The sequence below is a fragment of the Conger conger genome, chromosome 3 (assembly GCF_963514075.1).
Source record: "Conger conger chromosome 3, fConCon1.1, whole genome shotgun sequence".
Taxonomy (NCBI): Eukaryota; Metazoa; Chordata; class Actinopteri; order Anguilliformes; family Congridae; genus Conger; species Conger conger.
Genome location: NC_083762.1, coordinates 18,506,742 through 18,523,460, shown reverse-complemented (window position 1 = coordinate 18,523,460; position 16,719 = coordinate 18,506,742). Strand labels below are relative to the sequence as shown.

Sequence of the window (16,719 nt, the reverse complement as noted above, 5' to 3'; positions counted from 1 at the left end):
ATGTATGAGAATTGTGGATGGCGAGTTCCAAGTCAGTGATACAAAACAATGCTGTCATTAGCTAAAAGCGGATGACGTCGTACATTATAAATGACACCAATGACACGAAGGGAGTTTATCTGAGACAGTTTTCTCGCAAACAATTAAGTACTTTCTCAGAAAGTATCGCATTCCCCCTCCCGTCTTTCTGTATAAAGGGAGTAGGTTGGAACAAATAAAGGCTATTGTTTTGCGTACTGCGCAGTATTGGTAAAGATTGTTTTCGCCTCTGTCCCATAAACTACGGTTAGAAATTGTAAATGGGCAATAAGCCTCATAAAATATTTCCTTTAAATAATACTCTCACTTTTTTTTTCCAGAATACATATTAGCCTAATGGAAAAATTTGCCTCTTTGGTTTGATACATAAAGCAGCCAGCAGGATAATACGCTACTTGACTGTATTAAGCTGAAATGCTGCTAAATGCACAAAAAATTAACCTCGATATTAAGAATATCTCGCTTGATTAGAATTTCAAAATGGCTTACTTTGTTATTCACGTTTTGTGCACTCTGTGCTTTTCCGAGTGCCTGAGCTTAAGTTCATGTTAGATAACAAACGGAAATCGACTTCCTATCGAGTCACAAACACGCATCACAACAAACTAGAAACATATTTCAATGACTGTGTGCTTTGTAATGTAAAAGAATACTTTTATTAAGCTTTTTTTTTTGTTGTTTTTGCTATTATGTTATTTATGTATCCTAATTATAACATCGTTATAATATAGCATCGTGAAGTGGCTTGTCTGCATCCGCTGTAAATTACTAGAATTATTTATTTAAACTTACCTAACCATCCAAATTGTCCCACGGAAGACTACAAACGTGTGAACCATCATCGTAATCATCATAACAAGAACGCTCAATTTTAGAAGATACACTGCCATTGGTAGAAATAAAAGTAAGAAGTTAAAAAAAGGTTTTTTATAACAGTAATAAATAAAAGGGCCAAACTACACTGTGAAGAAAAGCCTATTCTATCCATAGATGCCAAAGTGAAGTCAAGAGGCGTTGACTCGGTTGCCTTGTTATAGCCTTTTGTCAGATAAAGGACACTGACTGCGCAGGGGTGGACCTGGCGATGACAGGACAGAGAAATAGACTTATCGGATGTTCCTCACCTAATGTGACATGATAAAAAAATATATAAATATTTGCCATGCTTTGATTTCTCCTTAATAAATAATTTCTAAACTGTCATATATTGGTGGGGATAAATAAGAAAACTTGTTTGGAAAATGATATACTACAGATTTTTTTAGAATACATACCTGAGAATGATATAGTTTCCTAAAGATGAATACTAATCCTCCCACTGACTTGCAATATTTGTGGGGAGACAAGGTTAAGAAACCCTTAAATTGGAAAACACATCACAGCAAATATTTTTAATCCAGAAGGATGATACATGTCTTTGCTATGAGCGTCGATACAGTTCTAGGGCATTCCTGGAAATTACAGTTCAGTCAAAAGCAGCGGGAGTGAAACTGATCCAATGTGCCCTGGCTAAGGGGCAAGTTTAAACAGTTCTAGGGCAAGTTTAAACAGCATCCAAACTGTCAGAAAACAGACTGGGGCAAGTCAAAATCTTGTGAATCCAATATTTCTTACTGTGTAAATTTTTCATCTGAAAATTGTCTTTTGACACCATTTATATGAAATTGATGTCTCGGAAGGAATTGATAAAAGTGAGTGCCAAATTGTACTGAATAAATGTATGGTCTACATGGAATATACAACGTTACATTAAAAGTTATTGTGGCTGATGCATTTATAACAGGCGGGGGCATGCTGGAACACAGCGTTCCAACGTGCCCCAGCTGCGTCAGTTGTACTCCAGCAAGGCACACACTTTCTGCTTGCTTGTGAAATGTGTAAAATATATACAGTCTTATAACCCACAGGACAGTGATTTAAACAATGCATATTTAGTCTGTGGCAGTCACATACCAGATATTCTAAAAAAACCTTTGGTGAAAAAACATTACTTCATGGTGCTAAATCACGGATTTGTTAATAACTTTAAGAAGTTTTCAAATCGTCCAGCCACTCACACATGAGAAGCATGTTGCTATTATACCTCAGTGAAGACACACCCATCATTCTTGCGCAAAATCCCCATGTTTAAACATGCCCCATGTTAGTTTGTGCCCTAGTCTTCCCTACTGTAGTATTTGACAATAGAAACTAAACAAAAGACAATTTCTCAATTATTATTTCATTTATTTAATGAAAAATAAAAAATTAGTTAGTTACTCATTAAGTAGATTCAGTTGATGGAAGAGACATGCTTGATTCCACATGCACCACAATCAAAGGAAATTCCAGAAGAAAAAGGTTTTTGAAATATATCAGTCTGGAAAGGGTTACAATGCCATGTCTAAGGCTCTGGGACTCCACTGAACTACAGTGAGAGCCATTATCTCTTGCCAAAGGGTCACAGCCACAACTCATACAGGAAGTCACAAAAGATCCCTGGAGAACATTGAAAGAACTTCAGGCCTCTCTCGCCTTAATGATTCCACAATAACAAATACTGGGATTAATGGGAGAGAAACCAGGCAGAAACCAGCGATATCCAAGAAAAAACCTCAGTATGCACCTGGATGATCCCCAAGCCTTTTTTTGATAATGTTCTATGAACAGATGAGTCAAAAGTGGAACTTTTTGGTTGTCGCTTTGCTACGTCCCACTATGTGAAGCATAAAGCAGCGTTCCTCGGTACGAACATCATACCAACAGCCAAACATGGTGGTATTGTGATGGTGAGGGGATGCTTTGCTACCTCAGGACCTGATGACCTCCCATTATTGAAGGAACCATTAATTGTGCTCCGTACCAGACGATTCTTTATGGACTATGTCCAGTCATCTTTCCGTGCACTGTACCTGAAGCGTAACTGGATTATGGAGCAAGGCAGTGATCAAAACACAAAAGCAAATCTTCAGCTGAATGGCTGAAACTAGTTCTGGGCATGAAACATCTCCTATAAATAAAATATTGTAGCAGAGGCATATTATGGTAGCAACTCATTTGCTCCATGTTATAAAATGTTGCATTTTAAATGTCAAGTAGTTTAGGATGACAGGGAATGCAACTTTAAATTTAAATAAAAAACAGGCATACTTGAGTGCATTGAGTTTAGAGAGCAAATATATTATTATGTTTTTATTTATGTCTGAGCTGCCATTACACCTGAAATAATTCTGTGCAATGTGTTTTAAAAGGAGCTTGGGGATAAAGTATACAGAGACAGTTTTCAGGGGTAGTTAAAATATGACCTTGTTTCTGAGTGGCATTACCCTTTTCTTGCGCAGTGATGATGCATCCATTTTGTTTTCATTTTTCAGTCATCTTTTATCATATCTTTTATAACCATGCCTGACTTCTAGCTTAAGACTTAGCCAAAACAAACTTAGCCAGTGTGTTACTGTGTGAATCAGACTTGATGTTAATGGCTGTGGATAGATGATACTTTGAGAATGGTACTTACTTTATCTGTGTTTGTATTTGTATTTGTTCCAGTGACCTTCAATATGCACTTATTATGTGTTGCTTTGGATAAAAGCATCTGCGAAATGACACGTAATGAATGAATGTGGATATTTTATGTGCATGAAATTACCTCTCACATGGTTTTAAAGAGCAATTTTTTATGGCCTTGAGAACAGGTCATTAACTTGACTTGGCGTCTTAGTAATGTAGCAAACTTTTTATTTTGACACCATATGTCTATGATTTATTCAGATTTTTCAGCCTAATTATGGCCTTCATTATTGGCATTGACACTTCTTTGGTTCACATGTTGAGAGACAACAGAGTCCATGGCACTCCTAGAATCAACTCTTTACTAACTTGCTAGCTTTGTTTATGCATGAACTAACAATGAAACTGTCCAAGAGACATCCCTTAAAATTGGGGGGATTATATATAAAAAGGTCTGTAATTCCTACACCCAATATGGAGGTACAAACCTGGAAGTAACACTGAAAGACTTTAACCCCAACTGTTTGTTTGCTGGAGCACAGAGTGAAAACAACAAAAAATGTCACTGTCCAAATACTAGTGCACTGTATAATCAAAGCATTTGGTAGCTTCTTCAGAGAACGCCAAAAGGTTTGTTATGCGTAACCCTCCCTTGCATTTCCTCCCCTTCCCTCTTATACAAATACACCTAGGTTTGCCTGGAGAATTCTCTCTGCCCAGTTTCAATACATACAGATGCCTGTAAATCAGTCTAGGTTACCAGAAGGTTTAGGTAGTCTGTGTTTAATGTGCAGAACCCTGAAATTCCAGTTTGTTGCTGCCTCCATTGTTAGCCTGCACCTGGGCAGTCCTGAACAGTATGGCTGTGGAATGGGATAATCCTTCTGGCATGCTTGTCAGGATGATTGTGACAGACCATAATTGTACTCATTTGTCTTCAAAGTCAATAGGAAGCTGTATTCAAAAGCTTTATCGCTATTATGCAGATGACATGCAGCTATATTTTTCAGGTATGCCAAACCTTAAGAATAATTTGAATGTTTTGCATGAAGACCTATTAAAAATGGGATGTGTAGTAACTTCCTCAATCTTAATGCTGATGAAACAGAGATTTTATTTATAGGCCCTGACAGCAGTGAAATCCCACATTACACCAGTTTTATCATTCTTGTACTGGCTGCCAGTGCACTTTAGAATTGAATTTCAAATTCTAGTGGTAACTTTTAAAGCACTGCACGGTTGGGCCTCTGGTTATATCACTTAACTAATTACGTTAACCATGTGCAATTTTATTAACACATTTAAATAATTAAATATTTTTCTTGGTTTTATCATTCCACTACTCTTTTAACTAAATATTCAGGTTGTAATGAGAAAAAAATATTTTATTCAACATTTAATGTCATTATAAATGACAAAGAAATGCTACATTAATTATTTTAGAAGTTTATATGTTAGTTATTGCTGGACAGACAGGGACATGCTCAGTCATTACTATAATACACGGGCAACCTGGGTCTGTGTTCAGTTCTACCCAATACTTTGCTTGTCTACTTGTATTTTTTATGCTAAAAATCCTCGGGCCATTTTTATTTCTGTGCTGTATCACAACTGGCTATTACAGTGGTGAGCTGGATTTGCAGTTGTCTGCAACAGAAAGGTGGGGTTGAGAATGAGGTGTACACATTTTTTGTATGCAAACACAGGAGTGAGACATCCTGCACAGTACACCTACAAATAAGGAAACATACTGTAAATACAAAAAAGGATGTAACTATGGCAGTTCACCAGTCTGTGCCCTCACTTGTCCCACTGTGTAACACTGTGTAGCCTGTGTTATATATTTGTTGTTGACACTCTATGTACATGTAACCAGGGGAGAGATGTGGCTTTTGTTAAATGCTGTTCTGTGATAAGCAGCAACGCGAGTCTAATCTGAAAAGCATCACGGCTTTCTTTGTCAAGGCTCTTTCCTTCAGTAGCGGGCTTTTGGTTTGACACGTGCTATAACCCAAACAATTTCATGCTTTAATACACATGCATAACAATATTTTTTTTGTGAGGAACTCTTAAAATCTATGAGGGGATGTTTAGGCCATAATTCATTTTGGATCTCTCACATGTATATGTATATGTATATGTATAGATTTTCACTCTCACATGCATATGTAGCTACTCACTCTCACATACAATCAATTTTACTCTCACATATATTCTCTCTCACATACAAATGTTCTCACTCGCACATGCATAGGTTCTCAATCTCATATATATTACATTTTAATTTAGTGTCCCTTGGAATGAACTGGCGAGGCATTGCGACATACTTGGGGAATAAGTAAGCTATGCACTCATGCACTTTTTGGCCGTTTCATTATTTAATGTTTTAATGTTGTTCTTTGTGTGAAAGACAAATTCCCTTTGGGGCAATACTTGCGTAATTGTTGGTTCAATTATGTCAGCTTAGGTCACTGATTGTCTCCTGCTTAGTCTAATCAACCGTCGCTCTGTGTCTGTGTGCCATTAATGTAATGTAATGTACTATATTCACGTTTCACAATCTGCACTTCTCATAATTGCTGGAGGTTAATCCCTTGTAATTTCATCAGTACAGTTCATAAAGAAAGATTCGTTTTACAGGGTCTTCTTGGTCTCAAAACACACATTCCCTTCTAAATGCTTACAATGATGGCTCATGGTTCATCAACAAGAACCTGTATTAATGGTGATTTCTGCTGTCTATGGTTGTTTAGGTTAGGCTATGTCTTCGTGCATGTCATACTGCTGTGGTTTACAGTAATCCTGGGGTGTAGGTTTAGAAACTTCTACTCCAAGTCATTGATTTAAATGACGTTTTAAAATCATCCTGCTGCTTGCACATAATAATACAAACAAACAAATCATTAATTCAAATTCTACTACACAAAATGTGTTAGTGTTAGTTTGTGACCCAGTCTCCCCTATGTGAGAGGTCCAAAATCAATTATGATTAATTATCATAAAAGTTCATCAAAATGGTGTTAATGTGCCCAATTCTGTCAATTATGGCTAGTTAGCCATGGTTTTCTGTTTCATAATATATGAAAAGCAGTTTTGCGTTTTACTTTTTTTTCTGCTCTACTGAACATGAAGTCAAAACTGATGTACATGAAAATAAATTGTACTGTTACACCCCTACCGGTTACTGTGGTAAAATCCCAAGCATATTAATGATTCTGGAAGGTTCTGCATGGAGGAATGGTCAGGAATCCCTCTATGTGTTCCTCATCACAGATTATAGGAAAAGACTCATGGCTGTCATTTATTCTAAAAATCTAAGACTTTGGTTGATTCCATTGAATCATTGTTTTACATGATATACATTTACTTGGGGGTAATTCTGGAGGTACAGTCTGGTCTTCCCTGTCAATAGAGCCACCAATTTTTGTTTCATTATCTTTCTAGCCACACCCACATTACATTTAATTGTCTTACTGCAGGCACAATGTTTAATGTAGCAAATGCGTTTACATAACATTTTGAGATATTTGTTTGTACACGTTACTGTGTATACCAAGTTTCAAGCAAATTTATCAAAATGCATCAAAAATTTGATCATCTGGCCAATCAGGATAATGTTGCCTTAAAGGATTGCCATTTCATACATCCTAATTAATGCCACAAAAATTTGATGATTGGTGATAGCTAAGTGACTGCTGAAATTTGATTGGCTGATGGTGGCCACCTTTTTTGAGCAATATACTTGTCCTTTTAGATTTTCATAGGATCTTCAAGCATTATGCAACTTACAAAATTTCAACTTGATCAGGCTATAGGAAAAATAAAATGTGCCTGCTATAGCGCCTTGGCCGACAGAAAAAACTTTGTCGGTACTGAAGCTTCCCCAAAAGGGGTCTAACTACAGCACTGGTCGGACGCCAGTCAAGAGCTTGGACAGGTGGAATCCCTCTGCACTAAGCAATAGAGAGCAAGCTATTTCACAGAGGAAGGACATTGTGAAGGGTATTAATAGCATTGAGAGGTAAGCTGAAGTTGTGCTGCCTGCAATTACTGCACAGAAAATAAACAGTTCAATTAAAAAATATGTTCATTTAAATAAATTCAGCTAATTATATGATCATGGTCCTCATCAAGACTTTAAGTAGAATTGGGTATTTTATATCTTGTTAAACTGAAATCTGCAGCTACACTGGCCATTTCTAGATAGATGTATTTCCCTTTTTATTATACTGATACTCAATTCTGGTCCTGGAGCGACTCAGAGGTTACTGGTTTTTTCTTAAGATCAGCAACCAATTCAGACCTAAGAAATCAGCAGCCTATTCAACAAAGCAGAATTACTGAGTTAGCAGGAAAAACAGTGAAACGCAGACCTTGCCCAACATGGACTGAAGTAAAAATAGCTTTTCCGGGTTTTACTTTGTGCAGTTAACCAGCTAACTTTATAATCCTGCTTTGTGGAACAGGCCCTTGGTTATCTGTGCAATCAATTGCTTTAACTAATCAATTGCTGTACTAGACTCTGAGTAACAATGGAAACCAGCAGATACCTGGGGCTCTCTGTGACCAAGAGTGAGGACCACTGGCTCAAATTATTTAAACTTTCATCCATGTTCTCTTTCCTTCCTGAATCCCAATATTATAGATCAACTAATTGTTTTTATAAACAAACAATGATAAGGTGATTACTTAGTTGCCAGAGAGAAGCCAGTAGGTCAGTGTGTACAGTCAACACAACGATGGACGGACAAACATAACATTCAGATAATCTCAATCTCAGGCCTGTAAGAATAACACCAAACAAGTAGACCTTGAAGCAGTCATATGATTACATATACAGACTCCTTCACTTTTTGCACACTTTATTTCCCTCCAATCTACACTCAATAATCCATAATGACAAAGTGAAAACTTGTTTTTAGAAATTTTAGCAAACTAAAATTGAAACTCATTGGGAAGCAACTGCCATCTTCAGGTCTCTCCAAAGATATTTTATGAGGTTTAAGTCTACGCTTTGGCTAGGCCACTCAAGGACAGTCAGAGATTTGTTCCAAAGCCACTCCAGCATGGTCTCGGCTGTATGCTTCGGGTCATTGTCATGCTGAAAGATGAAACTTTGCCCCAGTCTGGCACAGGTTTTCTTTAATGACCTCTCTGTATGTGGCTGCATACCCTTCCCTCAATTCTGACCAGTCTCCCTGTCCCTGCCACTGAGAAGCACCCCCATACAATGATGCTGCCACCACCATGCTTCACTGTATGGTATGAGCCAGGTGATGAGAGATAATGCTTGGAGTTCTGCTGAAAGAGTTAAATTTTTGTCTCATAAAACCAGAGAATCTTTTTTTCATGCTCTCAGAGTCCTTTAAATGTCGTTTGGCAAACTCCAAGCGGGTTTCATATGCCTTTTACTCAAGAGTAGCTTCCGTCTAGTCATTGTTCCATAGGCTTTATTGATGGAGTGCTGCTGAAATGGTCGTCCTTCTCTCTCATCTCTTCCGAAGATCTTCTTAGCAACTGTTGGGTATTTGATCACCTCCCTGACCAAAACCCTTCTTGATTGGTTACTCAGTTTGGCCTGATGGCCAACTCTAGGAAGAGTCCTGGTGGTTCCAAACTTCCATTTCACAATTGAAGCTGTGCTACTGGCAACACTCAAAGCTTTAGAAATGGTTATATACCCTTGCCCTGATCTATGCCTCACCACAATTTTATTTACGGTGAGTTCCTTGGCCTGGGCTTGGTTTTTGTCCTAACATGCAGTGTGAATTGTGGGACCTTATATACACAGATGTGTGCCTTTCTAAACTATGTCCACTATGCCACAGATGGACTCCAATCAAATCTAGATACATCTCAAGGATAATTAAAGCAAACAGGATGCACCTGACCACAATTTGGAGTGCCACAGCAAAAGGTCTGTATACTTATGTAAATGTGAGATTTCAGTTTTTGATTTTTAATACATTTGCAAAACATTCTAAAAACATGTTTTCCCTATGTCATTATGGGTTATTCCTTGTAGATTGATTAGGAAAACGGCAATTGTATCCATTTAAAATTAAATCTACAACACAATGAAGTGTGCAAAAAGTGAAGGGGTCTGAATACTTTCTGAAGTCACTGTAAATAACATTATTAACACATGCACGTACATGCGCACGCACGCACACACACACACATAGAGAAAGAAACAAACACACACAAACAAGACAGCACTTTCCAGACTTTTATTAGTAACATTACTTATGCAACATTACTTTAGATTCTTTAAAAACAGAACATTACAATGATCCATATGATATATTGTAAATAATGTTACTTTTGTAAAGCATTAGATTGACTTGAAATGAAAATGAGAAAAAAGTATAGGAGAAAGAGATGAGCATAAATATTTTCTTTCCTCATTTCTATAGGAAATCAATGTCAACACCCTGGAACCAACAGTGGAAAAACAGCATAATACATTCCCAATAATGTAATAACATGTTTACTGATATTGTAATTCCTTATTACAATATCAGTCAGGATATTTACATTATTACATTATTGTGTAAGTTATTACCGTATATTATTGGGTTTTATTATATTTTCGATTAAGTTAAGTGCAAAATATTAAATGAAATTATTGGGAAATTATTACATTCAGTCAGCCAACTCACAATGAATTAAGCCATATTTATTGTGGTTTAATGTACAGTCCCCTCCAAAAGTATTGGAACAGTAAGGCCAATTAATTTGTTTTTGCAAAATACTGAATACATTTGGGGTTGAGATAAAAAGATGAACACGAGACAAACGTTTTTATTTCCTTGTACTTGCACATAGATGTTTTCAACTACTTAGAACATAGCACCTTTAGCAACAAGAAACACCTGTCACATGTGCCAATACATTTGCTCACCTAAAAATGGGTAGTCTGATACAAAAGGTGATATGTTCTAAGTTGTTTAACAAATCGAGATAAGAATACCAGGAAATAAAGGCAGAATTTTGGATCTGTCATCTCATGTACATCCTTTGACCTCAAACTCAATTGTCTTCTGTGTATAGCAAAAACAAAGGAACTGACCTTGCTGTTCCAATATTCTTTGAGGGTACTGTAAATGCAAACTTTAGCGTCGGCTCTGTTTCTTATCAATCCCTGTTGTAAAGCTTGCTGAAACAGGGAGTGACTACAAACCCCCCTCATGGGGATCTCACTGGTGGATGCTGAGGTAGTGGTGGCAGCACAAAATTTTTGAAGGCATGGATTAGGAATAGCAGATACAGAAATAATAGCAAGGAATAGCAAACTGTGTATTACCATTTTAACATGCATCTTCCAGTCAATCACAATCGAGTGTTCACCCAGACCATGATATAAATACTGTATATGTAAACGACAGTGAAGCATAGACAAAGCAAACTCAGTAAAGCATAGAAAAGTATTTCCATTTACATATTTGACCCAGGACTGGTGAGTGACATTTAATGTAGCATAGTATAGGATGTCTACGTTTAAACACGTAAACTACATATTGTCTGTTGTCCTGCCTTATTCTGTACACTTAGTGATGCTAATTAACAGTGCTAACTTGAACATCTCACAATCTTTATTAAATACATATGTTGTTTTTCATGTGGCTCTGAAAAAACATCCTCCAGTTTGAGACTGACTTTAATCTTCAAAATAAAAGGAACCCTGAGATTGAGTGCTGGTGAAACTGTTGACACTGGTGTATAGAGCTCTCACTAGCACTTCTATCATTCTATCATTCTCTGTCACCCATCTTTTCCATCAAAATCTGATCAGTGATATTTTTGGAATTGAACTTCATCGAATTTCATCATAGGAACAAGCCATTAAGCTCTAGGCATGCTTTTCAGTTTTCTCAAGGCAAGGCGTTTTCTGTTTCAGCCCAAAATCCTGGTAAGCAATTTCATACATCCATGCATACGTGTATGATTACAGTGCCTCCCAGTGAACATTATTGTGCTTTTTTATACTATGTATAAAAAAGGATGTAATTCCTCCACGGATCACCTGATATGCATGCGCTGTCTAATTAAAGGTGACAGTCTGCACTTCAACCTGGGTAGCACCAGGAAGGATGACTGCGGTGCAGTCCACCAGGTGGCAGCACCAGCCCTGTATACAGGTATGGCCCCAGCTGTCATTACTCGCAATCACTGTAGCTATGGTCACTTCCCTAATTAGTAGGCTACATAAGAGGCTTGGTTTTTCAGGCCTGAGGAAGGTTGGGTTTGGGAGCTGGTTTGTGCATGTTACAAGCATGAGTTTGCTGCAGGTAATTTTGTGATTTCACCTTCTCTTTGATTTCTTGCCATCAGAGCATTTTGGGTTGTCTGATTGGCCTGTTTTGTGTTATGTGTTATGGCCTGCATCACGCCTCATATTCGCAGAGCCAATAGAACAGAAATGGTACCAATGTTCAAATACTTAAGGACCTCACTGTAGATTTCCACCCCTCTAAATGTTTAGATTTTTTATATTATTTTATAATATAATAATAATATTAAAAAATATACATTATTATTACAACAGGTACTGTACAAGCCTTTAGTAAAAGATAAATGTTTTTTGTTTTTCCTTTTATTGACAAGAAGTACTTCAGACAATATCTGAATTTATTTATGAGTTATTTGGTTTGTCATTTTCACATCCATTGTCAATTTCACATCCATAATGCTGGAATTATATAGATAGGGTACAATTGGCTACCTGTTTTGTTATTCATTTCGCTATTTCATCTATTGATGGTGGAGATGGTGAGTAAAGTCTTTTAAGTGATCAGATAAACAACAGCAAGATCCTAAACAGGACTCTGCAGGCGGTCACTGGCATTTCCCAACATGGAGGTTTATTGCCCCCTTAACGTGCATTTTCAGCAGCTGGAGGAACTCCTGGGGCATAGAATGTGCCCTACGACGCGGTCCAACATTGTCATAGTAGTGATGGGACAATTGCTTCAGGGAAAGGTCAAAGTTAAAGGGCCAGAACCCATAAAGGTGCACCTCGTCACACAGCTCCAGGGCTACACTCGCCAGCATTAACCCTGTGGAGAGTCGGAATGCCCGCTGGCCCCTCCGCCGCCAGTAATGGTGCAGATCCCGCAAGTAGTTAGGGTTGAAGAAAACTACCTTCTGCTGAGGGTTGAGGAAGCGGAGGGCTTGGTGAACTCTGAAGGAGATTCCCGTGCAGAGTCTATAGGCAAAAGCAGGCATGAGAAGGGGGGCACCTCCGTAGAGAGACAGATCACGTGCCAGACGACGCCGATGCTTCTTCATGTTTGGGTAGCTGCAGAGATGGAGGAGTTGAGTATGGGTTGAGTTTATCAATATGAGCGATGTATAAGATGGCCATGGACCTGTGACTATTTTATAGGGTAAGGGAACAGTGCAGGCTTCTTATTTTGGCTTCTGGTGAATGACAGAAAGGAAAGAAAGAGTAGCATGCTGACTGCAAGTACATACTACATTCTGTTTAAACAATGCAAAAAATGTTTGATGTATTCAAAGTAATAGTGCAAGTACCTACTTGCGTTCGATCTGACTGGGGTTAGCAGTAATCAAGCTTGTCTTAACTCCTACATCTTGGCTTAATGTGATGGGAGCTAGGTTCAACCTGAAAAGCAAAAAAAAAACATTACATTTAGTTTGGCGATTGAGGGGCAGGAGGAATTCTACTACTGGAAACCTTTCTTAAACCCTATTAAAATATATTTTGTATAAGACAGTAAGAAAGAACCACATCATAAGATATACTTTATTGTCCTCTGCATTTGACCAATACTAGTTGAGCAGTAGGTATGGACAATGCAGTGTCCAGGGACCAACTTCCTATTCTGAAGCCAGTGCCTTGGGCAGTGGCAGAAGTGTACCAAACCTGACATGCATGTCTTTGACTGTGGGAGGAACCTGGAGTACCCAGAGGAAAATCCCACTAACATGGGGAGAACATGCACCTACAGAGGATCAGGCCAACCCAGGACCCCCTTCTAACTATGCCACCATGCCAGCCATCATATTTTACAGGTCTGCAGCTGCTAGCAATGTCCAGGGACAAGGAATAAAATGAATGTATGCCAACCCTTCCCTTTTTGACCTGTAATAAATGTACGGGATTTTCAAAACATTGTATTGCATAGCTGGTCTTGAGTTAGTGAAGAATCCTGAGAACAACAACTTGATGTGATTTCAGTCTAAACACACAGAATCATATTTACAGCGTATTGCAATTATGAAAATCTGATCTATCAACTGCATTGGATAACAGTGCAAACAAGGGCTATGTTCTGTATTCCAACAATAATCAAACTGTACCTTATAACAAAATCAGCTTTGTTAATCTGTGAACCACAACTGCTGTTCCTCAGAATCCCACCGTTCCCAACGACTGCACAGCGCCCAAGATGACCTCCAGTCCTCCAGGGGGTTGTCTAACAGGGGGGAATAGTACCTCAACATTTTTTTATTAAATTAAAAAAACCAAGCTATTCACTCACAAATACATACATTCAGTGCAGTCTGTTTGTATTTGGACAGAGGTACAATTAGTGTGGGCGACACGGCTCAGGCAGTAAGAGCAGTCGTCTGGCAGTCGGAGGGTTGCTGGTTCAATCCCCTGCCCGGGCTGTGTCGAAGTGTCCCTGAGCAAGACACCTAACCCCTAGAAATGCTCCTGACGAGCTGGTTGGTGCCTTGCATGGCAGCCAATCGCCATGAGTGTGTGTATGAATGGGTGAATAAGAAGCATCAATTGTACAGCGCTTTGGATAAAGGTGCTATATAAATGCCAACCATTTACAATTACTGTTCTTTTGGCTCTTTTGGTACTTGGATTTGAAATGTAAGAATGAATATGAGGTTAAAGAGCAGACTCTCATGTGTTTACATTCATATCGGGTAATCACTGTAGAAATTACATCCCTTTTTATCCATATCCCCCCCATTTTAAGGGAAAAAAAGCAATTGCATTCTAATTCTGATTAGTCAGGTGCATGAAATTGCTTCTATAGAGCAAGGATAAGAACTTTCAGTATCTAGTGTAGTCTAGGCCTTTGATTGTGTTGGGAGTCTGTTATTGGTCAACACCATTATTTGTCAACATGAGGACCAGAGATGTGCTAATGAAAGTCATGGAAACCATTAGGCTGGGAAATCAGAAACAAACAGTCAGAGACAAATATGAATTTTATACACTTTGGTTCACCATGTAGAAATGACAGCACTTTTTATACATACTGCCTCTCATTATAAGCCACTATAACATTTGGGACAAATATTATTGTATGTGTTTGTCTTTCTCCCACACATTATTGAGCTCACCATACATACACAAACGCACACGCAAATGCACACACAAATATGACTTGTTCTGTGAACAATCAAATTGTTCCAGCACATATCCTAACCTCAGGGAGCATTTTCAGCAGTGCGTCGTCCACCACTTTCACTCTTATTTCTCCATCATAAGTAATCTTCTGACCCAGGGCTATGTTTTGCTGTGTCAGAATCAGATCCTCAGTGGCATTACAACTGTAGTACAGCTCAACCCTGTAGTTGGATGGGGATACAAGAAAATGCCCGCATAGTAAATAAATAAATATGTTTTTATTTGGTGAGCTCAGAATAATGAACAGTTGCAGCAGACAGGATACCTGGCGGGATGTACCTGTAGCGCTCTTTTTGAGTTATGTTTACTTTCCAGGGGCAGCTCATGAGCTGCTTCATATCGCCTGGAAACTGTTCGTTTCTGTCAAGACAAGAAAAATGAGAGCAAGAGCCTTGGAGTAGTCATACTGACCTGGCAAACAACAACGCCCCTATAATGCTTCAGTAGCACATGATGGTACCTATGGCAGTAAGTAAGGTTTAAAAAATGTAATTTAAGAACACATTGATTACTAGTTTCCCATCTTTTATTTGGCTACCTCCAGACCATTTGTCCTTAGTTTAGCCAATAAATTAGGTTAAACCTTCCTTCTGGAAGAAAGATAAGGCAAGACGGAATTCTTCTAATTTGGCAAACTTAGTTTGCTGTGTGTATGTGTACACAACTGTTAAAGAGGGCACCTGCTCTCAATAGGCCTCGTTTATCAAACGTGAGCCAAACAAAATTGAACGTAAATCTGTCAGTTTTTTCGTAGGTGCCGAATTAAATTTACGAGTGGTCTCAGCTGTGCGTATTGTGCACGGAAATGAAAGTGCATGGCTGTAAAGTGTGTTTAATTCCATAATTTATATTCCTTTTCAGAGATTGATGATAATTGGCTACAGGGAGAATCTAATGCTTCCATGTTCTCCTCTTCTTGAGTAACCTGGATGCTCTGTGCATGTTTGGAAACTCATTTCTTACTACCTGAATTTTGAAAAATTAAATTTGGCGCATTGGAAAAATGGAGCCTGAATCTTTGGGAGCCTGGAGTTTTATGTATTGGTATGTGTTCTAAAGGCAGAAGTAGATTGGTTCTATCAGGCACCCAATCAAGAAAGCGAGGAGGTGCGATCATTTGCAGTAGGAAGTGCAAGCCTGTTGGGATGTTTTTTTTTCATGTAATCCTGGAAATAAACAAAGTTTTTGGAAAGAATTCTAACAAAGTAAAGTCACTTCAAAGCTTTGCAAGAACTAATCGAAGACCAAGGAAGCACAATTCACAACCACCTGACCTTAACCCCATTGAATATTTATGGGGGTACTTGAAGACTTATGCTGCGTTCCATTTACCTCGGAAGTCGGAGCTGGGAATGACGTCACACCCGAGTTGACCGCATTCCAGTAAACAACTCGGATAACCAAGATGGACGCCTCCAGTGCTGTTGTTGCTATCGTTGTAGCCATTGTTAGCAATACCAGTTGAAAACACCACATTACACGATATTCTATACATACAAACACCGTAGTAACATGTCCACAGATAGACGTTGGACAGTACTACGTATACCACTTATTTAATTACACAAAAACAAAACAGAAGCGCTAAATAATACATTACGAGAGATTTTATTAACCGTTGACGCACGGAGCAGCCATCTTGGATTTCTAACTCGGGGTTACTCAGTTCTTCCGACTTTCCCAGTCGGAAATCCCACCTCAGGGGGCGTTCCAGTTGAAATATCCGACTGGGAACTCGGAAATTCCGACTTCCCAGTACAAATGGAACGCAGCATAACAAAAGCATTCAGTAA

At 38.5% G+C, this 16,719-nt stretch overlaps 1 protein-coding gene across 1 annotated transcript; it reads right to left on the bottom strand.

Moving 5' to 3' along the window:
* Positions 1-12,366: 12,366 nt before the first annotated feature.
* Positions 12,367-15,264, bottom strand: LOC133125201 (alpha-2,8-sialyltransferase 8F-like). The gene is made up of 5 exons (XM_061236959.1): positions 15,206-15,264; positions 14,946-15,087; positions 13,855-13,970; positions 13,070-13,156; positions 12,367-12,829 (listed from the first exon to the last, which is right to left on the bottom strand). Exons 1-5 carry the CDS (start codon positions 15,262-15,264, stop codon positions 12,367-12,369), a joined length of 867 nt encoding a protein of 288 aa, XP_061092943.1.
* Positions 15,265-16,719: the final 1,455 nt, after the last annotated feature.